This window comes from Pagrus major, chromosome 17 (assembly GCF_040436345.1).
Source record: "Pagrus major chromosome 17, Pma_NU_1.0".
Classification (NCBI taxonomy): domain Eukaryota; kingdom Metazoa; phylum Chordata; class Actinopteri; order Spariformes; family Sparidae; genus Pagrus; species Pagrus major.
In genome coordinates, this window is record NC_133231.1 from 8785569 (window position 1) to 8812367 (window position 26799).

Consider the following 26799-nt stretch of genomic DNA (forward strand, 5'->3'; position numbering starts at 1 on the left):
CAGCGTTATTAAATATAATGTTTTGGTCATTCAACCTTCATCAGGTAGGCTAATGTTCCAAGGTTGGATCACCAAAAGATGGTAATTAATAAAGCTGATAAGTAGCTTATCTGGTAAAGACTAAGACTAAAGTCTGAAAAAGACATCACAACAACTTTCTTTTTGGCTCTCCATTGGAAATCTCTTCAGCGTTGTTTGGATGTGTTTTTGTTTAGTGGGTAAGAACAAAAATCTGAATGCAGGTGTTAAAAATTCAGCTCAATCTTTATTGTCAGAAGTGAAATTGCATTAATGGTTTTTAGAGGTTGCCCAACAAACAGCTGAGGGGTTGTAAAAAAAAACAAAAACCCAACAATTTAACCAACTCTACTTTGTAACACAAATCGATATTTTCAAAATCCATCAACTCATCGTTTCATAACTGATAATATACTAATCACTACAAAAGATGGAAAAAAACCCATTAAAAATTATAAACAAAAAAAATGAATGAGCACATAAGCAAACATCAATCATCACAGACAAAACGTAAGGTAATTAAACAAAAGTATCACAAAGAAAAACAATGTTACCTCTACAAAGCAGAATACATATCTTCCTTTATAAAGAACCAATTAACTCTCAGCATATTAGATGTATTTTTAAAAACTATTTCATGGAGAAATATATTCATTTCCTTAAGTTGCATGGCATTTAGATAGTCTTGGTGGTTGTGAGGATTGCAACTTGACTCACTTAGCACCAAATTCTCTTTCCGTCACTTTCCCCCTAAATAAATGATGTTTAACCTGAGTTTAGCATAGCCCGAGAGAGGAGAGTACAAACTGAACACAGAAGTGATGTAAAAAAGATTCAAACAGGGTAAAATGAAAGAAGACAAGGGAAGACTGCAAGAGATTTACTGGCAAACATCTGGCCTAATGCAGGCTTAACAGAATTAAACAATGAGAACTCAAACAGCAAATGCACCTCGTTCAGTTAATCTCTCTCCTCTACCCTTCCAGAACTATATTATGAGAGGATCCATCCAGATACACCACCATCTCTTCTCCAGCCTGCTGTTCTGCCTGCTGCACCTCCCCGACTCCTGCCCCAGCCTCCCCATACACGCCTCCCTCCACCTGTAAGGTGCAGTCGTCCAGCTCTGTCACAATGTAATGTGTTCCTTCATCATTAACAATAACCTGGGTGAGACCCTCCTTCATCATCTGCGACGCGGCAAGCTGCAGCACCTCCTGCATCTCCTCCTGGCCGGTCTCCTGGATGACCTGCACCTCCTCCTGCTCCTGCTTCACGGCCGGCTGCGCCTCCCTCTGCACAGCCTCGGTTATCTCAGGAGTCAAGACCTCATGGACGACGGCTGCCTCTCCTTGCATTTCCTCCTGATGGCCCATTTCGCTGACAGCGCTGAGCAGAGCGTCCAGAGCTGTGGATGACTCTGAAACGATATGACCTTGTCCTGCGGCTGTGACCCCTCTAGTCATAGCACGCAGCCCTTCTCTGGCCTCCCCCGACTCCAACACCACGTACTGGGTGCTGCCTCCGGCCAGGTGGGCGCCCGCGGACGCCACTTCCCTGCCCGAGGCGATGACTTGTCCGTCTTCCGTGATGTGGAGCACCTCTGCCACCTGGCCGGCCATGGCCAGCGTCTGCAAGGTGGCAGCAGCCGACTCTTCCAGGGCCTGGTCGATGGCCACCTCCCCGCCACCGTAGCCCTGGATGATGATGACCTGCTGGACGGGCTCATCGTGGCCAGATGCCTCAGATGAGCCCTTCGTTCTCACAGGGGACTCCATGGCTTCTGTTTCCACAAACGTAGCCCCCTGACCCTTCAGACGACACTCAAAAGACTTGGACACAATACCTGGGGGACACAGAGACATATTGGACATTAGTGAACCATCTACACTATTGGTATGATAAAACCTTTAAGTGCCTTAAAACATTTGAAGTCTTCTTTTGCTCACAGCATGTGTCATAACAGCAGCCCACATAAGCTTATTACTGCCATCAGGGATTGCCGTCGCAATGAGGGGGTGTACTTGGTCCAAAGTATGGATGGGTGGTGCATGTCAAGTGGGGTCCACATGAAGGCCAGGACCCAAAGTTTCCCAGCAGAACATTGCATTGTAGCAAGAAGATCGATGTTACCTGCCAGTGGTTTTGATGTTGTAGCTGATCGGTGTAGCAGAATTGGTCTGGCCCAGTGAGGGGCCACACAGCCCACTTAGAATTGGCTCAAATACAGCAATGAATTACGGTCATGACATAGCAATATCTCAGCCAAGTGCATGACTTTAGGTGGCTTTATTCTGGTCTAAAACCAAGGCCTAAGTCATGTGCATCCATGTTCTGGCTACCAGATATGGGTCAAGCTTAGGGTTAAAGTTAGGGTTGATTCATTGAGTGCAAGCGAGCTGTGTGGCTCATCACTGGACCAGACCAATTCTGCTTTGTGGGAAAGTAAAAGGAGAAAAGACAAAAGGAGCTAAAATGTGAGATGTCCACCAACATCAAATATAAATGCAAAATAATTTAGCAGCAAGAAGGTCAGGATCAAAGAAGAAAAATGGGCACGGCAATAATAGCACATACAGCACCACACATGGCCGGTCAAACTCATCCTCTCTCTTAATGTTCTCTTGATATGTTTGTGCACTCATCACTGAGAACAAAAGCTATAAGCTAAGATAAGTTGATATAAAAGATGATGTAACACTTAACGCATGAAGAAAGACAGAATATGGAGATGTTAGGCTGGCAGACGAGTGCGATGAGATACGGCCGGTGCTAATTGAGCCACACAATGCCCTCTCAGATCACAGGTTGCCATGGCGTTTCCAAGGTGATAGGAACAGTGTTAGAAATGCCATCGTTTAAACGCCTTTCTCAGACACCTGTGAGCCAATCTATGCAGAAAAATGAAGAGGGGAGTGTGTTCACGCCTCGGTTTCTGAGCACTGATGAACGTAGTGCAAAAATACTGACATTACTGTCACATGAAGACTACATTGTCCCTATTTTGCAATGTTTCACCTGAAGATGTGCACTTTCTACAACCCTGTAGGCTCACGAAACCTTTTGAAATTTTAAAAACTTAACTCAAAACCTCAACTTTTTAGGAAATAACAAAAAACGTTATTGTTTTTCGCCCGGTTCCTGAGAACTTGACATTTTGGAGGTACAAGGTTCACCCCCAGAGGGTACTGTGAGATCACACAGATCTCACAGTACATCCAGGAACAAACTCATCAATCATTGATATTCCTATCTCCCCTAGACATTTAATGTCCTGCACTCACAGGGTTGACAATGTGATCAGAAAGACAGGGTTGTGCTGGAAACAGTCTGTGACCCAACAGTGCCCTGTCCTCGTCCAGTGCAAACATTCACAGAGACACGAAACCTACAACTCTTGCTATTGAACAAGTAGGCAGTGACCACAAGTCCTTTGGTGACAGCAAGTCTGTTAATCCTGCACAGATTGATACATTTTACAAGATGGAGGAAATGGTGAAGTGTGTCCAACATCAGAGTGAAATGTTAAGACCTGGATAGATGTAAATGTCAAGGAACGCACCTATTGTTCTTCATGGCTGCAAAAAAAGGCTGCAAAAGTTGTGTGTCAGAGAGTTGAACGCAGCTCTGGGGTTCAGCTAAGAACTCAATTTTAGAGCATTTAAGTCTCAATAAACCACCAAATATGATCTTTTCTTGCAACACCACCGATGCCTCATGTCTGATTAAGGCTTGAAAAAGAAAGAAATACTCTAATTTCTCATTTTCAGTGTTGACCCTGGACAATATCTAATGAGAAGAGTCTTTTCTCTGCGTCTCTGATATATAAATGTCATGTGCTAATGTTCACACTTACATACAGTATAACAAATCATCAAAAAATGGCATTATTCTAAAAGATGAGATACTTGTTGCAGCTCTAAGGCTGGATGATTAGTTATTTCAATGACATCTGCACACATACACCCACACCTGTCTACACCTGCCAGGTTTATTTTAGGGAGTAGCTTAAAAAAGAGACAACGGTGGACAAAAGGCAGCCGTTTCAACAATCTCTTTTCACAAAGACTTGTTTGATTTATGCCAAAGAGGAGGAGAGTTAGCCAGTGTTTTCTGCTGTTGGATCATAATGGACTTAACAAACGATAGAGAATTTACAAATCTGCATGTCACGGAACAAAAGCTGATTTCGGGGGAGAGTCAAGAGAGAGTGGAGTCTTTTAAGTGTAGACGGACAGGGTAATTTTCTGAGGATGAAGCTGTTTTCAGTCTTCAGCTTAGAAGATTTTTCTCTTATTGCGTTTTCATACCAAGTAAGAGCAGTTACAACAAACTCTGGAACCGTTTCCTTTTAGTGTAATGTGTAAGAACAAGGCAATAAGAAAAGGAGGCTTCTTGGTACTCTGGAGCCTTGTATCAGGGCTACGTTCTGCATTATAGTTTAAATACGTAATTTTGCATACTAAAGTGCACAATTCTCTGATTCACAGAGCTTAGGTCTGCCTGTTGCACTTGTCTTTCTGCCTGTGTCTTCTTTAACACTACAAATCTATTTCTATATATCCACTGCATAACTCTCTCCTTAAACATGTAGAAGATAACAAATGTGCGTTCGTTTAAAGGCAAACAAACAAAAAATTCACTGTGACGCTGCGGTACACAGGCAACGAGTCGTCGTAGTAAATATCAATTCGGACTGTACTATTTGTTTCTCAAGTGACAGGCACAGTAGTTAGTGTGTGGAAGGAGTCAGCACTGTTGAAGACAGCCAGAGGAAGTTGGCATTTTGAGCAGCAGAGGTTACCTATTTACACAGAGCTACAGGGCCGATGCTAACTGCCTACGCCAAAACGCTGCGAGCTGAGAGGTCGGCTGGAGAGGACAATAACTCAATGGTTGTGCTGTTTCTGCTGCATTACCATAAAACCTGTTTATATATACTGTGTGTGTGTGAGAGAGGAAGAGAGAGAGAGGCCACATTAGTGCGTGAACTCCTGACTGTGTGTGTGTGCTCAGCTTGGTACAGCTCAATTTTGCCAGTTTGTGCCAAATATGTGTTAATGCATGTATGAATTTATCTGAATTCACATGTTGTTGTGTCAATATGTGGGTGGAATGTTAAGGTCAGGCTTTACTGGTGTGTGTCAGTACAATGTGTGCGACTACATCTATTTGTATGTATATGCCAGGCCCTGCATGTGCTTGCTGCTATGTGTGTGCGGTGCTGTGGGGGTGGTAAGGCTACGCGTTGCTAGTGTGTCTCACATTAGCCATGGGGTGCTGTCGGCGGGGCCCAGCGGCGGCCCGCTGAGGTTTATGGAGTGTCACTCAGTCGCCGCAGCCGTGAATCAAGTTAATGTTGCAGATCCCATCTCTTCAGTTGTCCTGCGCTCCCGGTGGAAGAACAACATTTGAACAGCGTGATTTGGCCCCGGCGAGAGGCTGATGCCTGTTTAATATGTGTTTTGAGTGTTCTGACTGACTGATTCCTTTAACAGGAAGTGGGAGAGAGGGTGAGAGCAAGAGAGAGATAGAGAGAGAGGCAGGCTGCTTTATTGGCTGTGATCTGAAACAAGATGGAGACTCCCTGAGTGGAATAAAACAACAGGAGGAGGAAAAAGAGGCAGAGACGGGCGGTGATGTCATTTAGATTTCCAGATGACACAAATGTCTTCAGGATATTCTTATAGTAAAACTGCATCAGTGACTAATAATAACTTGTATAAAGCTCATAATATACAGTATGTGGGGGGAACTTAAAGGTGCAATACGTACAAATTTTAGTTCAAAACATTAATTTATAAAAAATTAATTAATTGACATTTAGGAAACTGTGAAGAAATAACAGTTTTTACGTTATGTCAAAGATGTATTGTGTTGAAGAGATACCTACTGAAGCATGCTAACCAGCTAGCCCCAGGCCTGAAAACCTTTTCCTCCCAGTGGTCTAATGTGCTAGCGGCATAAAAACCCAACACTTTTAACTAAGCTAACAAGCTAACAGTAGCTACAGTCATGGATGTACAAAAAAGAATACAGCAAGCAGCAGTTAGCAGTTATTCTGGTGATATGCTGCCTCTATTTGTTGGACGTATGAATTCTAGGTGGCCAGTTCTTACATATTGCATCTTTAATAAATGCTCATTTTTAGATTTGGACATCCTGCAGAGGAATGTGTATGCCATTTTATTTCTCTATCCAGATGACTCTCTGGTTGATGTGAGAATCTGTAAGGAAAACAGCAACACTGAAGACATCAGAGACAAAGAGTGAGAGGGAAAAAAAGCAAAGAGAGCAAGATCAATGGAAGGGACGGAGGGCAACAGAGACCAAAATCCTGTTGTTGCATTCTACATTTTAGAATGAAGTAAAATGCAATGTGATTTGCCACCACAAGTAATTTTCAAATCAGACTTGGTTGCTGAAAATAGAAAAGTCAAACTGGTCCAGAAGTGAGTGTCCTAAAAAATCTCCTTGATTATAATTGTAGTGCACTGCTATGAAGCGGTAGTGGAGTTGAAATTGTGATAATCACCATGTGCTTATTCTTTATTATGCTGCGCTCCGTGCCCACAGTCTTCTTTAAAGTGTTGGATCTTGATCAGAAGAGGGAAACACAACTGTCTGCGCTGTATGGGGAGATAATAGCGATGAGAGTGAATCTATTCTCCAAATGGGATAACTTCTAATGAAAGAAATTACACCGAAATTAAACTCAACCTAATTTTGCTGGAGACTCCTCTGGAACCCCTTTAAGGACCCTTCGGTGATCCCCGTGCCGCAGTTTGCTAACCATCTGTGTGGTGTGGCTGTGTGCGCCTTACACCAGTTGGTGTGTTAGCGTCAGGTCATTGCGGGAGCCTGCCTGCTCAGTGTACGGTACAAATGCAATTATTGATCAGCGGATCAATGGGCTGGCCGGTGGCGGGGGCCCGGGGCCTCTAAGTGGCATTACTTCAGCTCGGAGAGGCCGCCAGGGGAGCGGTCAGACAGCACTTACCAGCAGTTAGAGAAATTAACCTTAACACCGAGACACCAGCACACACACAATCAATTACACTCGCTGTAACACAGGTCAAATGTAAGCTCACTTGCACATGCACATGAAATCAGACGAGCACACACGCGCCTACGTACACGTTAGCTTTGCTACACTTGTGAGGACACTTCATTGGTTGTAATCCCTAAACAAAAACAAAGATTGAGGTACTCAGAAATGCACTGAAAGACAAAAAAATAAACAAGCTGAATAGACACACTACAGCAAGCAAAGTCAATTATACTATATCAAACCATAACACAAGAGAGGAGAAAAAAAAACTTGCCTTCCGAATCAATTACAAGGTCAATGGCAGCACCATGAAAAAGCCTGAGCTTATGATCAATCCTTAACCACAGCACAAAAGCCTTTACAATCCTTTTACCAGCTGATTACCTTCAATTATAGATATGAAGTCGGTGCCTTAAAAAGAGCATGATGGAGACCCCTAAACCTGACACACATATGGCTGTTATTTGTGGGGGGATTTTTACAGATGAGGTGGTGTGTGTGTGTTTGTGCGTGTCACTTGTGCAGGCTTTTGAAGGTGACACTGTTAAGTAGATAAAGTGTCAGTTCTGGGTGTATCCAGGTCACCGGGGAAGGCCTGCATATGAGAGTGTGTGTTTCTCTGTGTGTATTTTAAAGGTGCACAATGTAGTTTTGGAGAAGAAATTTTAATCTGAAGAGAAAGATCTTCATTGACCGATTCTTTTATGCCTAAAAAAATAAATAAACAAACTGTCTCTGTTTTCATGACTGAATAAACTGAATAAACAAACTGAACTTAAAGGACAACACATTTGGCAGACCCTGCCACCTTTCTAGCTTCAAACAGTGTTCTGGGGACCTTATTGTCAGCTTGTATAATGAGTTATGGAAAAATAAATATTTCTGAGTTTGTATTTTAACTTGATTAATACTTTAAATATTAAAATTCTGGGTATGATTTTCTTCTCCAAAACTTCAAAGTGCCCCTTTAATGTATATACATGTATGGGTACATGTATTTCATTATATTATTTATAAAACAGTTTTTATTTCTCGTTTTTTCCAGCTTTGTACCGTTTCAACAATTTTATGCATCCTTAACTTGTATAGTAATTTTCTATTCTTTGAAAAAAGGTACTAAAAATAAACATTTATTGTTATATTTTGTTTTTATTCTACGTGCATGCTGTTTCTGTCAGTGTATTTAACTATTCATTCTTTATGAGTGTGAATTTCTTCACGTTACTGCAGGACAGGTATAGTAATTTACAGTATGTCTGATTATTAAGGTGTAAATACATACATTAATATCTTTACATAGTATTACATATAGAGCTATTATGTGTATGTGAGTGTATACTGTATTTAGTTTTATACATGTGTTGAATTCTTTTGCATACTACAAAAAGACAATCATCCCTTTGAATATGTGTTTGTTCTCTTTTATGTGTGTGTGTGTTTTCTTTGGCTGAGCTGTGTACACGATGACCTTACCTGCCTCTCCCCTGTGAGGCCTCAGGCAAAGCTGCATGTGTTTCCTATGTGTGTATGTGTGTCTGCATCTGTGTGAGTGCGTGTGCGCACACACACACAAACTAGCAGGTCAGCCGAGGTCCGGCTAGTGATGGCTCTACTTTGTCTGGTAGGGACAGCCGCTACTGTCACCTTTACAAACGCCATGAATCAACGCCAGGGAGGACAGGCCGGCCGACCAAAAAACAACCAATTATACAGCAGCCAGATTGACACCGGGTGGACAGGGCAGAGAGAGAGATGGAGACGCACTGAACACACCCCAAGGACAAATAAACAGAAGAGAATGAGGGCACGGACTGACAGAGGGCCTTCTGGGCTGGAACACCGATATGGTGGCTCTGAAGGGCCAATATTAATCCATCAGTGACTGTAGTTGGAAGCTAAAGAAAGAGGGAAGATCTTTTACATCATCTGCTCACATAAATGTTGTTAGTCTCTGCTGTCAGTTGATGTTTGGTCTATAACATAAATCCTTTGACACACAGGAAGTTATGTGTTTTTATGTTTTTAGCAGTTAAGTGTTTTCTGGTTCCTGTGAAAATAGGTCAGTTCGTATAGTTTATAGTCTCTTTACTTACTTAAGTAGGATTCTCCCACGATTTTCCTGCATGTCTCTTCACTGTGTACAAGTATGTTGGAAGCTAAGAGGATGAATGATGTTGTTTGCAAAATCCAGATTGTGGCATCATGAGCACAAATTACTAAGATCTGATAAGAGCGCAAGGAAAGCTAAATATCTGATGTGGATTTTCAGACATTTCCTGCAGCACCAGGTTGTAAGGAGAAGACAAGTTTAACCAGGGCTTCAAGAAAACAACTAAAAATAAAGAAACTGTTAACGTTCACAGTTTTTTTGTTTTACAGGATGCATACAGTAATACATTTCAAGTCAAAGAACAGAGTGCTGTTATTTTTCGCTTACTGTACATTCAACAATGACACAGGGCGAAAAATATGTTGTAGAGGAGCTTAAGATAACAGCAATATTTCTTTTACTGACAGTGGTCTCAACAGACAAGAATGCAATGCAGTTGAAAGAAGACTTGTGTTTTAAATGTAAAATACTGTGTGTATTAGCCTCTCACAAACAGGAAATCACTAGTTTGAGGAACCTGAATACACAGATAAACTAAGATGCTTCAATCATTACAAAATAACTTAATGTCCTGATCATGAAAAATAGTCCAACAGTGTATTTTCTCTTAAATATCGACATAAAATTATATCAGTGCAAGAATATTATGTTTGATGCTAAAAAGTAATACAACAAAAATACACTGTAGAACTATAAAGGAAAGTGAAGTGGTGATTGTGGTGAAAGTGATGGTCATTAAAGTGAATATAACAACCAAACCTTCGTACAATGAAATATAGTGGTCCAAAAAATGAGGTGGAAAGGGCTCAAGAGGTGAAAAGTACACACACACACACACGCACACGCATGCACGCACGCACGCACGCACACACACACACACACACACACACACACAGTGGTCAGAGGGAACACAGGTCAGTGTCCTGCTCTCAGCTCTTTTTCTGCTGACAGAGGCTGACCCAGTGTGAGTTGAGTATGATCTGGTCCACACTAACTCTATCTACCTCATGTCCCCCAGAGGGGGTGAGAGAGAGAGAGAGACAGAGAGAGAGAGAGAGAGAGAGAGGTGAAAGGTGCCGCTTGAAGTAGCTTTTGTTTTTCTTAGTCAATTAACTTAGTCACAGTGTGGTACATTTCATTTTCAGATATGTAATTAGCACTAATGAAAACACAAAGTTTTTTTTAATTATTAGATGTATAAAAACAAAAACATTACAGAAATGTGTCTGTTTTACATATCCTATTTTAATTTAATAACACAAAGAACTTCAAGGTGCAATATGTAAGACAAAATGAAGAATGTGAAGAAATAACAGTTTTGGCAGTATGACGTCTACAGTATGTAATGTGCTGCAGAGATATCTACTGTAGTTAGCATGCTAACCTGCTAGCCCTGGTCCCTCCCGGTCTGAAGCTCCTGTGCTCCCAGTCCAGACCGCTAGCCGCATAGCTAACTGAGCTAACTAGCTAACAACAGCTACAATTAGCAGCAGTTACAGGTTTACAAGAGATGAAAACGACAAACAGAAACTTACTTTGAGAAATAAAGGGAATATTCAGTTAAATATTGTTCTCAAGGAGTAACAAATAAACTAACAGTGCTGTCAGTTAATGAAAGATAACTATCACTAGATCTCAAGACTTGTGCCAGTCGGCATAGTCCATTGACTAACTACTGTAGCTAATACTTCCTGGGAGGACCAGATGGAGGGGGCCTTTCAAATGAATGTACAAAGGATTGGTTAGTCAGAACAGTTCGCACAGGAGGCAGTGCCAGAGTCCACTTTGCACCAAAGGGAGCAAGTAAGACCAGCGTCATCCTGCAAAACACAGAGGCTGCTGGGAAATCATCTGGTTGGCTACGGATAAAAAGAGCAATTGTGTGGGAGGTTGCACAAAGTGAGGCCTGATCAACCTCAGTTTGGCTGCCAGTGAGAGGGCGTCTGATGCTGAAAGCCCTGAAACACCTGATTCCTGCAGGTTACATCACTGATTACGTGCCCTAGAAAGCATCAGAAGATGCATCATTTCAACTTCAAAAATGACTAACCAGGTATGACTAATGTACTAGTTTCTGTCGAAGAGCCGGCTGTTTCCCCCAGTGCTGTAAATCGCAGCTATTTGCGCTCTGCAGATGATGGTTGGACAAAGATCACAGTGTGATGCAAGCAGAAAAAACAAGAGAGAAAAGGCATGTAAGAGCCTGAGCAGAGAATCCAAGAGGAAAGGGTGACATATGAAACAATAACAAAGATCACAACACTCTTCTTCCCCATATTCCCCCTCCTTCCTTTCCCTCCTCTCATTCTCCCCATTAGGCCCTCTTTCTATCTCTCTGGCCTGTGTCCTTCTTCCGCTCTCTCGTCTCTCTCTCAAAATCTCTGGAGGTGGACCTTTGATTGCTTCTTTAATTAGCCATGTCAGACGGCTCCGTGGATTTACTGTGGATGTCGAACTTCTGCAGATAATTACATGCCTTTCCCCTTTCTCTCCGTTGCTCCATCCATCCCTCCATCCTCCTTTCACTGTGTTTGTTCCCCCATCTATCCCTCTCACTCACTCTCCCATGATTTAATGATTAATTATGGATGTGAGTTTGAGAATAAAAGCTTTTTCGCTAATCAAAATGAAATTTCCCCCCATTCTCGTAATTACAGTGTGAAGATGATGTTGCTGATGTCTTTTTGTTGCCAAGGCCTGGCCCGCGCACTGATCCGAGGTCTGTCAAGGCGGATGAAATGAATAATCGCAGCATAATGGCTTCAGAATTAAAAAACATAAAAAACAACTGGGTGGAGAAATGAAGTCACAGTAGACTGGATTGGGTTGGGGGAGAAAGAGAATAAAAAGAAGAACATAGACAGAGACACAGAAGCAGATTGCTATGGAAGATGTCAGAACAGAGGCCGAGACTGGGAATCAGAGAGAGGCCTTCATCTTTAAGCTCGACTACAACTAGTCATGGAGGGAATGTTTTCCTTATCCAAAGCTTTTCTTTAAGTTTAAAAAGTCTTTATTTTCCCTATCAATTGTTCGGCTGAGTATTTTGCTCCATTAACTGATCAATTCTTTGGTCTACAAGATGTGAGAAAGTAGTGGAGATGCCCATCACATTCTCCTAAAGTCCAAAGTGGCGTCATCAAATTGCTGGTTCTGTCCAACCAACAGTCCATAAAAGCAAAGAAATCGGATATTTACGATCAGGTTAGTAAAAAGAAAAGAAGTAAATCCTCACATTTAAGAAGCTTGAATAGCCAAAAGTTTGGAATTTTATCTTGAAGAATGACCTGAATGAATAATCTACTGTTAAAATGGCCATGAACACCAATCCAAACACCCTGGTGGTCAAAAAACACATCTCCCAATCTCACAGGTGGACTATGAGACCTGAAAACATTGGTTTTTGTCCAGATTCTTTCGTCCAGCCTCCAAATTATGAGGAGTGGTTGCTTTGCTTTTCTCTGGGTTATGGATCTTTTAACCGACAATATAAGAGATGTGAGGACATTACGGCATCAGTATCAGTAACCCCCTCTGCCTACACCTTCCTGATGTCAGAATTGGGGGGGGCTGTGTGCCACAACTTCTTTCACGTTATGAACCCAACAGTTCCCACCCACTTAAAGCAGAGATTGGACCGGTGTGGGGAGGTGAGAAAGTCAGCAGGGTTTGAACTTTTCTTGTCATTCTTCCAGGCAATACTGTCGGAAAGAGTCGGCCATTATTCCTATACTCAAACAATTATCACGTCACTCATCTATACGAAAGCACATTTTTCCCTCCCCCTTTGAGAGTGGCCATTTGAAGCAGCTATAAACTCTTTCAGCAACTTGTTGTACAAACTCGCTCGTTTCAAACACAACGATGCCTTTAGATTTCTTTGTTCCTTTGCTCCTCTTTCACAATAAAAGCGCACTGTGAAGCAACTACAGATTGATAGCGATGAAATATTGATGGAATAGCCCTTTAATGTGTAGCACCTACATATTAAAGGGACATTCCAGCAATTTAGTGTTGCACCTCCATAAAGGGGTGTGAGCAGGTCAGGGTGTGTGAAGCATATCACAACTCTATGACCCTTACAGCACATCAATGCTTTACTGAACTGGTTTCTGTTTTCTATGAATGGTAGTTTGGCTTGTGATCATCAGCTGAAATAACAGTTTACCCATCTATTTATTTACCAAAACACCACCGATGCCAACTATATCAAATCCCGGCCATCCATACAGTATATTCTCACAGAATATTGTATGACAAGTCTCTATTGTTCCCTGTTGAGTGACTCACACTCATATACAACACACACTCGCAGACACACAGGTCTGTTTAGCTTAGTCTCTGATCCTCCTTGCCATATTTACTGGGTATTTACCTAACAGAGGCATGCTGGAGATATTTATCGTCCTGATGGCTCTATATATAGGGCTGAGGAGCTCGGTGAGAGGAGAGGCAGGCGCGGTGGGAGGTTGCTTCTCTAATCTCCATCTCCAGGCTGACAGGCCTGAGAAGGCCCTAATGAATGGCTCTTTTCATCTGCACGCCTGTGTGTATGTGACAGTATAAATATTTAGCAATATTGGAGTCAGCTCGTGATTTTACACAGATGGAGTGATTGATGGTTCAGCCCCCTGACGCATGCCAAAGACCATCCTGGAGATGTTATATAAACCACCACAGCCTCTCTCTCCCTCCATCATCATCTCCATCTCGCTCTCTCTTTATCTTTCACACTGCCTCCTCTGCTCTCCGCCTCCTTCCCAGCTTGTCTTCTCGCTGTCGATCCGCCCTCTGTGGCTCTGCCAATTTGCTTCACTGTTGAATTTCTATCATACAGTGTGGTGTCTGTGCGGCTGTAAGACAGGCTAAATCAGAGGGAAACAACCTGACAGGGAGGAAACTCCGAGGAGATTGGCATCGACATGTTACAGTGCAAACCAGTTTAGTATCTCACACCCCGTATTAAAACACACTTTTCTAATCAGCTAATGAAAAAAACATCAAATTCTTATATCCATGCTTTGCCTTGGTTTGATTTATGTTTTGACTGTTTTACAAACTCTGTAAAGTGCTCTGAAAACTTTACAACTGAACTTTTTTGTGTAATGCGTTTTTTTAAGAGCACTGTTTGCATGTTGTTGCTTATAAAGTACAGAAAATCAAAGTTCAAAGTCAACATGTGAGTGAGAGCTGCTCTGTAAGACTGCAGGCTCACACATAAACACACACACACATACAGTGCATATGTATACATACACACACACATTGAGAAGCACATGCACACTATGCTGTCATCTGTGTCAGAGAGAAGCCAGACCAGAGCCACTCTCTGTTTGAGCAACACACATTCTGCTGCCAATATGCTGCTGGAGCTCAGTATGAAGAAATAGTGTGTGTGTGTGTGTGTGTGTGTGTGTGTGTGTGTGTGTGTGTGTGTGTGTGTGTGTGTGTGTGTGTGTGTGTGTAAGGGTGTGCATATGTAGTTTGGTTTAGCTTGTGAGGGCTGACTTGTGACAGCTCTCGACTACTTTCGTGAGGACATCCTGGCTGGTCGTCACAGCGAGCAGTTCAAATCAGGGCTAGCAGATGAATAGCAGAGACAAAAGTTACAACACTGGTGAGGGTCATATGTGTAGTGGTTTTGGTTTGGGTAAGGCTAAACCTCAAGAGATTTAATGCAGAAGAATCTATTGCCTTAGAGTGCTTGTATGTCTATATGTGTGTGTACAGTGAAAACCTTCTGCACAGCCTCCGCACAGCCAAATAAACTAAAATACAAGAAGTAAATCCCTGAACAAATATATGAAGGCTTTAAGGGGGGATGTTGAAGATGTATTAACCTTGTAATTGCCTGTGTAAAATATGCTCCCCTGGTAATGAAATTTCCTGCTTTAATTTGAAAAAATTGGGGAAATATCTCCCTTTTTTTGCCTTGTGTTTTCTCATTTAATTGCATTTAAAACTTCAATCTCACACACCCCCACCGCTTTATGGGGGGAAGGCCCAGCGTTGGACCGCCACATCTATTAATCTAACTGTCCTTTATCGGAATTAGCATTCAAATGTGATCGGTTCCACTGCGCCTTCGCCACCGCTTGTAATTCCAACAAAATCCACTCCTATGCAATAACTACAGTGCCCTTCAAGACCACCACCACCACCACCTCCCCCTCGCTTTGAGAGGTATTGATTTTTATTTGTTCTGTAATGAGAACAATTAGTCTTTTTCCTGCCCTCCTTTCATCTATCACCTCTGTGTTCCTGCGCCTCTGCCACCCAGCCGGCCACTGTCTTTAAGCCCAGCTGGAGGTCCATCCTCTGGGCAGAGGACACCACTGTGCACCTCTGCATAGGAAACACAACAAGCTCACAGAGAGATAACAGAGGACGCCTCGCTGTTTAAACCTGACTATGGCCTGAAACGACTTTGATCTCTTTAAAAAGAATGAGTTAATGCCAGGATTTGATCCATGTAGGCTTGTTTTTATGCTGATACTAGCAAATATTTAAGACACAAATTAATTCCTAAAATTAGAGCCTGACTGATATATTGGTTGGCCAATAAACACATTTCTCGGTATCCTCATATATGTATATCCGATGTGCAGGGATATAAAAACTCTTGTTTTTAGAGATTAAAATGCAGAAAAAGATGTTTTGGATAATTTAATGTTTCAGTGCACAAAAGTTTATTGTTAAACTGAAAATATCCTGCCTCCATTACATATCTTACATATCCTTTGGCCCCAAAAGTCAAGAATTAGTCGGGCTCAATTCAAAATTATGTTTTTAATTGACATTTTTTAATATGTTCCCTACATTTTCTCTGCATTAAGAAAAACAGGCCTGGATTCAACTAAAATAATAATACCAGCAATTCATTATGAATCAATGCCACAATAATCACATAACTAAATTGCATTTTATCTGTCATACTGGATGGTTAATCTCTAATTTTAATGAAAGGGCCATATCTAACCCAGCCAGCCTGACTCTAATTGATATGGTTAGAAGAAATTACCACACTCTAAATCCAGCAAGGCTGGTGTTAACATGTATCATAAAATGTGAAAACACAATAAAACACTCACATCTATCCATTAAGAACGCTTTAATTTCCACTGTGGCAGCAGAGTGGCAGGCAGGACTGACTGACTGGCGGCGATCAGGAGACTTTAGCCTCTATAAACCACCTGATTGACAGGGTGATTTGTGACTGACTGACTGGATAAGTGGCTCGCTGTTTTCTCCGGGCAGCCGTTTGTGTGCCTCTGTACGAGCATGTGTGCGAGTGTGACGTCAGGTCCTATTTCAGCCATGGCCGGTGAGGAATGAAGCATCTGAAAGAGTCCATTTCTCTTGCCGCGCTGCCTGAGCCTTACTTACCCTAATGATGTATAATAGCCTGCAACTACACTTAACCTGAGCATTACTGTGGCAAAGACTGAGTGGAAGAGGCACATGCGCGCGCATGCACACACACGCACACACACACACACACACACACACACACACACACACACACACATACACACACACAAAGGTCTCGTTTTTCTGAGGACGCTGTTTACCGAAGGCTGCGAGGGCTGGAAACGACCTGGCACGTTGAGAAATGAAAGACTCGCAAATCGCACTCCATCAAATCAAATCAAACCCTGAGATGTGTATTAACATCGACAGCTGTATCCTCGTTTTCTCTCTGATCCTTCACTCGCACTTCACTCTGCTGCTGACTCATTCTGTAGCTATAAGCTAAATGATACAAGCAGTTAGCATGCTGCATCTGTTGTCTCTTAATTAAACTCATTTTCCTGCACGGCTGTGTATGTTCATACATGCAATATGGAATCCGGGCCTTTAACCTCTTTCGTATTCATTAGCGCAGACGAGAACGAGCTCATCACTTACACGCTTGCTTCGTAAGTGACTGAATGGATGCAAGAGCATGTGTGTGTGTGCAAGACAGGTCGGAGACAGAGGAGAGACAGTAAATGACAGCGTCACGTGAGGCGGCTACTGTATGAAACCTCAGATCTAATCAATAGGAGTGAGGAGGACGCCAGGCGCCAGCCAGAGGGTCACCACTCATCACTCAGGTCAGCGGCGAACACACACATGCGTGCACGTACACACGCATGCGAGCATCCGCGGGGAGGGCATCGTGCGGGGGCACATTACTAGACAGGACTATGAGGCAGTAGAGGATGGGTCAGAGAGAGGTTGAAGCACATAGCAACAGAGGGGGAGCTGGATCGATGGGAGAGATTGAAGGAGCTCCGTAATACCAGAGGAGTCACGGATGTCCAGAATACAGCTAAGCAGGGCTAGGAGACGGGTCAGGAGGGTTAAAACAGCCTCGCACCGCAGGGAGGAGGCATCGACAGGCCATGAAAGAGGTGAGGGGAACAGCGGAACTGACTGATTTTGATCCTCATCATGGTCAAATGCACCAGAGAGTATCGCTGGTGTGGACGAGAAACAGAGGAGGTGAATCTGATCAAACTGACCAGGTTGAAGCTGGAGATGAACAGGTTTACTATTATGACAAATATAGCAGGGGTTTTAACAACATTTGCAACAGGAGACAGCCTGCTTAGCTGCGGGAGCTCGGCTGAAAGTGGGGCAGCGGAGGAGAGCACCGGAGTGTGTGTTTGTGGGTGTGTGTGGGCGCGTTGTGAGTGTGCTGTGCAGTGGAGAGACACCGTCGGAGAAATGGACTAGGCCTGGTGGCATTTAGCCCTGTTCTATAATGACACTGAGAGCTGGGGAGGAGACGCAGGCACTGTTATTGAATTATTGAAGGTGCACGGTGAGGTATAAATCTGCCATGGAGATGCCATACTGTTGTAACACACACACGCATGGTCACACACATACACAGAGGCCACCGACACACAGCGAGGCTGGCGTGACGACTGCAGGCTTTGACTTGCTGACCTTGAGGTTGTTAAAACAAGCTCTCCGTCAGCTTTTCTGCAAAATATGTTTACCTCGTGAGAGAGGAGGAGAGAGAGACACAGGAAGAGAAGGAGAGCGAGCGAAAGTGTGTGTGTGTGTGTGTGTGCGCGGTGCTGACATTGCCGGAATAAACACAGCGACTCCATCAATTCTTCCGGATTGTGAGGCAAAATAAAAAAGGAGACACTGCAGAGGGAGACATAAAGTAACTACCAACCTGTACTAGCCGGGCTCCGGCCAGCTTTTACTACGTAGTCACATCATGACGGAGAGAAGAGATTAAGCTCTCGAGACTGCAAACAAACATTTGAATCCTGTGGAACCACGGCGCACACACAGATTAAAAGAGAACGGTTGTATATATGTACCTGTAGCCAATGCAGCCCAGAAACCGTACATCACCCACCAATTACTGATGTTTATCTGTTAAATAAAAAGAGACAGAGTATTGCTACATGCATGAAGACATCACTATATGTGATAATTCCCTTTTCTTCCTTCCAGCGGAAAGATTCTCACCGCACGCAGCAACACATTTTTATTTCCATTATTATTTCTGTATCTCTGTACAGATAGGGGGGTAGTGTTTCTGGCTCAGCCGCCTCCCACCTCGAACAAACTGAACAGAGGCTTCCTGAAGAATCCTGGTTGAAATGTACTGTATGTGTGCGCGAATAAACCGTGTGATTACATGCTTATATGTACATTACTTTGTTTTTATTTGTATGTATATAGGTGCGCATGTATGTGTGCGGATAAGTGGGCACGTGTGTCCTGCCTGGGCTCTGTAGCCGAGGGGGGCACCTCTTCTTATTAACATCATCAGTCTGCATCATTACTAGGCTGCCTTGGTTGGGCAGCAGGTGCTATGAGAGTGCCAGGGTTACAAACGACCACGGGATCGCTCTCAGAACACACACACACACACACACACACACACACACACACACGCAGGCATACACGCAGACACAACGCACACAGACAGACTCCGAACCCCCCTTTTAAATCCCCAAAAGGGATGTGGGGTGTCTGTGTCTATCTGTTATCCAGTGGGTTAGCGCTCGGTGTCTGGCCAGGTTTTCACTGGGGGGGACGGACTCCATCCATTCTCCTGACAACAGGCCGACGATACACAGCAGAGGCTGAGAGAAACTCAGCTCAGAGCAGGGGAGGGTCCGCAAGTCAGCCAAAAAAAAAAAAAAATGTTGCAGAGGTTGTGTGCAATACAGTGTGCAACTAACTGGAACATGCACACGACAAAGTGCCAAAGGAAAATAAAACCTCAAGTGCAGATGAAAATAAACGCAAACATTGGATGGATATGTGGGCCTTTCAACAATAATGGGACTTTCTTGTTGTGTTTGTAAACATACAAGAGTTGGCTATAGGAAGCCTTTAAAGGATCTGTTCACCAAAAAGACATATTTCTTTTACCTTTAGGGGTGTCTAGCCATGGAGATGGTTCTTTTTAAATTTGACCTGGTTTTGATGAGGTTTTTGGATGTTAATGACTTTTTGTTGAAATGGTAAATGTCTATATTTACAGACCTGTTTTGTGTTTGTATACGGTGATGACAGATTTTGTGGGCTGAGCCGAACTGGTGGCAGAGAGTGACAGCTCTGCACTGGCTATTAGCTAGTGGTGTCAGGTGTGACCACCAAGATCAACAACATGGATCATACGGACGCCTTTTACAATTATTTTAATGGTTTGCCAGCAGAAGACAGGTTACCTTACACTAATAAGCTACCCCTTAACGATGGAGTGAGGTTTCCTAATTCGTACTCGCTGTCCGGTTGGGTCAAGGATCCAATGAAATGGACCCAACTACAGTGGCTGGACATCTTGGTTCACCTTGTGGAAAAACCCAGCAGTCTACACAGAGGAAAAAGTCAAGGCATACAAGTCTCTTGACGCATACAATTTTGTACTTTGTATGTTCAGGACCTTGAATACCACGATTTGTGGAATGTTTCTTGTGTATTACAGACTGGGGTACTGACTTGCCAGCGGAAAGGACATCTTTGGGACATCGTCTTCGACGACGGTATTCTATAAAAATGGTGGTTGCCCAATGAGGAGGTCAGGATTGAAACACAGACCCTGTAATCATTGGATGCGCCGCTCTATTTCCTGAACCACAGCCACCCCTTTTAGTGGTGCTAGCTGCATTAAATGAAAAACACAGTTTGAAAATTCAACAGCAACATGTCTTAACATTGAGGTCCGGGCCCAACAGAAAGTGGTATAGTGAAAGAGGAGAAGCAAAAAAAAAAAAAACTACTCACCAAGCTAGTTAGTAAGCTACTTCAGCTGTCGAGATAGCCGCTAACACTGTAAGAGGATGAGAACATGCTAGCACTTATCAGCCACGATTACTCCCCGAGCTCTTTTTATGGCCTCTTCACTTCGCTGTTTACTCCCTCCTGACATTTTGTTCCCAGAATTGTTCCATCATTTCGTCCATTTAGGAGTTTTAGCAATTGGAAGGAGAAAAAAAAAGGCCTCACCAAAGAGTGCTAACTCTCCCACTAATGATAAGTTCGCATGGTTCAATTCAAAAGATGTATTTGTACCATCAACTCCTGTCTCATAACTTTTTACAGACTATTCTGCTTTTATGGAGCACTTAATACCCAGACAGAGAAGGTGAAATAAAAGTGGATGGTGCACCGATATTGTTTCTGGTAAGACATATTGGATCGTGTGAATTTTTTTTTCCAATGCTGTGAAGACCAGAAATAAAAATTCCATTCACCTCCATCTTATTGGGGTGGAAGCCAAATCTTGGAGACGGATATCTCTGAACATTTGCAAATAAAACCAAAATGTGTGATGATAGATTCCACTAACTGTTAATGAGACAATCTGATTTATTGTGATTTAGGTGAACTAACCCTTGAACCTTAACTGACTGTAATGTATTGTTTCAATCTGTAACATACATGTTACACCTTAATCTAAAGTGTTTCAGTGCATTTCAATAGATATAAATATCTCTATTGACAACTTCCTCTATGAGGGTCACACACACAGCCATGTGCACACAATGGTATATAGGTACAAACACACAATGATACAATACAAACACATGGGCATCACATAAATTTGAGCATGGTCAATAGTCAGAGTTTGCATATTGACAGATGGATATCTACACCAGTGACGTTAATGCTGATAAAATGCTCTGTGTTATTATGGCGTGTAACCAGAGAAAGGTAATAAAAGCTATATGAATGGGGACTGGCCTGCTTCTCAGGCGCCTCTATGGCACCACCCATGACACCAAAGATGTGTCAAAGGCAACAGACACTCAATACAGTGCTGTGCTGCTCTACCCTACTCTACCTACTGTTGTGGATTATGTAGCCAGCTGGCGTTCATCTAAGACGTACACATTGATCTGGCATTGACGAACCATTTCATATTAGCCCGGCTCTGCTCTTTACGGCATCAAGGGCAATCAGATGAACTGTACTGCATGGGGCTAAATTTAACCTCCTATCAATCCAAATGTGATGCACTCAGAGACATCCTTCTTGAATCACTCACTGCTGGATCACTTTCAAATAAACCTGAGCATCAGAATTAATGCAAAAAGAAAACAGATTTTTTTTAATGCATTTTAATATGTTTATAAGCTAGTTTAGGTTAGGTTAACCCATTCAAGTCGAAAAATGAGTTTCGTTGATTGAGCAATACACTGATATAACCCCTCAAACATCCACTTAAAACTGACTCAGAGCAGAGATAGGTATGCCTCTGAATAAATCAGCATTAGAGCAATATTGATTTGACTGCAATTCAATAATAAAATTGAGGAGGAGAGGAGGGGTGCGGGGGTGGAGGGTACAAAAATGATAAATAAATAAGAGATTCACAACATGGAAAAAAAAATGTATTTGGTTCTCTAATATTGAAGCTGCAGCAGAAATTAATGTCCCTGGTTAGTTAGCTCTGTTAATTGGGCGTGCAAAATTAAAATGTTAACGTCACCGCTAGCTGGGAACGCAGAGAAAGGCCCCTCCAGCTGTATTTGACCTAACAGAGCGTGTTTCTTTCCCTTCCTTCTCTCTCTGCTTCAAGTGTCTCCAAAACTAATAAAAAACCCCCTCACAAATCCCCCCATGAAGCCCCCCATATGAACTGTCACATTAATAACACTGCACTCGTATTCAAATTTTCTGTCGAAAAAGCTAAAGAAAGATTGAATGCCCCGCCGTCGCGCGGCCAAAGATTGAAGACGTGTCTCATTGACATTGTTAAAAGTTTATGAAAATATATGAATTCTCAAACGTGGCGGGCCGCCGTGCAGCTCCACTCCCAACACTTCTGTTAGAGACCGCGGCTTTTAATCAAAATGATTGAATACCGCAAGTTTGGATTCAGGGATTCTAATAGAGGACGGATAAAGTGTCACGGTCCAGAACTAGAAAAACCACACGGGATCACACATGCATGCATAAAAACCTTTCTACAATTTTTCTTTTCTTTTTTTTTTCCTTAACCATATTCCTCATTGGTGGTATCTTGTTTTCCTCAGTCACTGAGCGCTCGTGTAAATGGCATGTGTGCTGACTGCCGTGTACAGTGGGTGACTGTTACTCTTTTGGCTCTGTTTCTTTGCTTTCTGGAGCTGATATGAAGCTATATCTAGGGAAAGAGACATATGGCACCAACATGCGCACGCACACACACACACACACACACACACACACACACACACACACACACACACACACACTCATATGCACAGACATATGCACACTTATAAAGTGTGCTGAACATACAGTAACAGCTGCTGGCAACGTCACATGTGAAGAATAACGGAGTGACAGGCGGCCGTGTCTTTGTGTGTGTGCAGTGTGTGGCGTTGGCAGCATAGGGCTGAGGTAGAAATGCTCTCCACAGGCCAAGAGCACGGCAGAAAAAAAAAGCCACTGGGGATAGCAGACGTCATGTCATTGGACCACTCTCCCTTTGTCACTGTTAGCAATGCAGGAGCTAAATCAAAAAGAGCCTCGTTTTTGCATAACCACTAGATTTTTTTTGCTTTATACAAACTGACCTTATTCCTGCAGTGGTAAATTAGACTTCCCCCTGGGTAGGTGGGAAACCCTACTTGGAAAACTAGAATAAAACTAAAATAATATTTAAACAAAAGTAAAGGCTCCAAGTGGACTGAAATGGGCTTGCATGTGCAATTGTAAACAGGAAGCAGATTGTATACTCTGGTCAGTGACTTAGTTGCAGAAAAAATACTATGAACGAGGCAGAGAAACATGACCGCCCTTCACTGAATCTTATTGAATAACTTTTCAGCAAACATTGCAACCACCCATATTTGTGTCTCTTTTCCATAATTTTATTATAATTTTATTGTGTCTCTCCAACTACAACTTTAAACAATATGGCCTAACATCCATTCCGTCACCATACAAACTCTAATACTTCAATATCATAACACCTACTCCGAGTTTACATTTGCCAATGGTGCTGCAAACACTGATAAACATGTGCGTCTACGTCATCGTTTCCAAAAATATCTGTTTCTGCCAGTCCATACGTAAACAATGAAAACTGAGTTTCTGAATATTTTAACCCTGCAAGTCGTTTCCAAAAGGTCAGTTCAGTGTCCTAAAATGCCATTTATGTGCGTAAGAAGAGGAGAGAAAAGGCTTAATTTAAAAAAACACTGACAAACTTATCAATTCATGGTCTGATGCATCTCAAGTTAACCATACCTTTATAGATGCAGGTGTGTGTTGCATCGTCATCTATATGTCTCGGGTAGCATCAAAGATAGTGTATGAAGCAGAGGCAATAAAAGCTTTAGTTTAGCTTGTTCGGCAGATTGTTTATAATTGATGTCAATTATTGGAGGTTACACAACTCTTGACTGCTGAACATGTTATAATCATCAAGTGTTTGATTGTCTGAAAAACAAAGTGAATGATGAGCAAGCACTTTTATATGAAACTATATCTGAATTCAATTACCTTCACCTTTACCAAGTTATTTAGCATTCTCCAGCAAGGTGGCTTATACATATATGAAATTAAAATGGGAAGTATCATCCAAAGTAAACAATGTTTTTAAAATCAGCTCTAATAAATTGTTGTTTTCATGTTTTCACATTGATGTATAGTTCGACAATATATGATATATTGAAAATTATAGACTGCTGTTGAGTTTGACTTGAATCCCTCCTCTGCTGTCAAATGTTAGCTGAGCTCCTGCCCTGAGTGACGTGTGTGTACAGTATGCATGCGTGTGTTCTCATATTGCTGTGGCAAGCAGGTGGTGTTTTTCTCTCACTCCAGGAGGCTCCTCAAACAAAGAGCTTTTAGCGTCAACTTATCAATCTCTGCTGCCACACTGCTAACAGCTGGGTGGAGGGCAGGTTGCGAGAGGTGGGGAAAATTACAGTATAAACACATACACACGTATACACGTACATATGCACACAATGTGAGTGTTGCCTGGAGTGCGCTGTGGGAGGTGACTCATGTACCTGTTTATGTGAATGAGTTCAGCATAAGGGGACACAGGTGAGGCGGAGGCAGAGCTGCTCTGTTGGGAAGGAAACACTGTTGAGGTGGATGGAAGAGGTGCGCAAGTGAGGGAGGGGTGGGGGTTTTACAGAATTCACAGTGGGGCTTAAAAGGGGATTTATTGTTTGTTTTAATGCACTTTGGTGACAGATGGGTGGGGTCTGCACCACAATAAAACCCCTACATCTTAGACAGTGCATTTGAAAGTGAAGTCACCTAACTGACCTTACACAACAGCCTCTATGTGTTACTTGTTTGTCGCTAGAAAGTACTGCAAGTTGATATAAAGAAAAGGTTTTATAAGGGCTGTCCACACCAAGAACAATAACTACAACGATAACTATAATGATAATGATGTAAGCATTCACTGTGATGACATTCACATTCTGTAAATGGTGGCGCAAAGCATGTGCTGCATGCTACAGCTGTGTCAGCAGCTTAGGAAAATGGATATAGATAAACTGTTACTGCTGTATATTGTCAGATAAACAAACAAAAAAGATGCAGAAGGACATGGTTTTATGAAATGTTATGGCTTGCAAAAAAATTAGGACCTAAATGCAGACACAATGACAGTTTTGTTAAGAAACAAAAACAAGTTTTAATTATGTGAGCTTTGGTCCAAAAAATCAAAATCCAGGCAATGAAAAGGGCAGGAAACAACACTGTCAAAATGGGCTAAAGAGAAATACAAAAACTAAAGTACAAACCAGGATGAAGCTTGGGGAACACAGCCAGGACTGCAAAAAACATGAGGGCAGAGAACACTAGGAGCAAAATACAGAGACGCCAGGAACAAAACAGGACCAGAGAACAGAGAACACAGGACATGCAGGAAACAGACAAAATGACAAATACTAATGGAAAAACACAGGCTTAAATAGACAGGGACTAATTAAGAAATGAAACACAGGTTTTCACAGAAAAGGGGGAAAGAGACAAAGACAGGAAGTGGAGTGTCACATAAAGACACATGAGGGCGAATTCTACAAAATAAAACGGGAAACATCTGAACTGAAACCCAAAACCGTGACATGAAATTCTTCAAAGATGAGAGAAATTAGGAGAATCTAACACTCTGTTGTGTTGAGAGTTGTCCTTTTTCAAAGTCAACTTTTATTTATACTTTTGTAAGAGCCAACATCTAGACATAGTATGTTTCAAGTAAAACAACATTTTTTATGTGTAATTTAATAAATTGTGAACGTGACAGCCCGTAAATTCAAGTGGATTTTGATTGGCTGTTAGTGTCTCAATCCAAACAATGTCCTCGGCCACTGTTGTCGTACAGTTGTGGCGAGGACTAGGCCATCCATTTGAGTTAGAATGTTTTTAAAAACTATCTATTTATAGTTTTCAGAAGTGGCTTCAAGTTCAAGATATATCAATAGACGTTATACAGACAAGGTCTGTGTACACTGGCTCCACAAATGTTAGTGACAAAAACAAAAAACAGAAACAGACCACACTTATCTCCCACTGCCTCAGACCAGGTCACCACCCTTCTAAGCAGTCAATCTTGATACCAAAATTGCGGTTTGCTGCTGGATTTGCCAACAACACACCCTGACTGAACCTTCCATCAAAATGGGTGTAATAATAGTCAGCCAAAATAGAGACAAGATGGAAAAAAGGAAACAGGAAGAGGAATAAAAAATAGAGCCCCTCTGTTGTATGAAAACTGAGCCAACCCACCAGAAGGAAGAGAGGTGGAAAAAAAACTATTGAAACCCACCAATGACCGTCATGGGGTAGTTTAAGTCCATCAATGATGAGTGAGGTACAGTTGTAAATCCCGCCACTGACAGGTGGGGTAGAGATTGAGGCCCATCCAGTGAATGATGGGGCGAGTTGCAGGCAAATCCATCTACATCAAAGCTCCAGGCCTCGTCTTCCTTCCTCTGTGTCTCTCTAAAGAGGCTCAGGAGTCACAGCTATCACTCTCTTCCTCAACCTACCCCCCCCTTGATTCGCCCTTTCATTATCTCCAAGGCAAGAAGGGAGAGAAATGGGTGGGAAATAAAAAAAAAAGAAGAAGAGGAGAGTGGAGAGGTCTGAAGAGGTTTTCAAATCCAGTGAAGCCTGTCATATTACAAAAACATGTCGC

General features: G+C 42.4%; 1 protein-coding gene across 1 annotated transcript in view; it reads right to left on the bottom strand.

Moving 5' to 3' along the window:
- Nucleotides 1-245: 245 nt before the first annotated feature.
- The window catches only part of znf407 (zinc finger protein 407), a 159356-nt gene continuing 132802 nt past the window's right edge, over nucleotides 246-26799 (bottom strand). Inside the window, exon 10 of the mRNA XM_073486145.1 lies at nucleotides 246-1864. Within this exon, the coding sequence (XP_073342246.1) occupies nucleotides 993-1864 (872 nt within the window). The 3' untranslated portion in view covers nucleotides 246-992. The remainder of the gene's footprint in view (nucleotides 1865-26799) is intronic.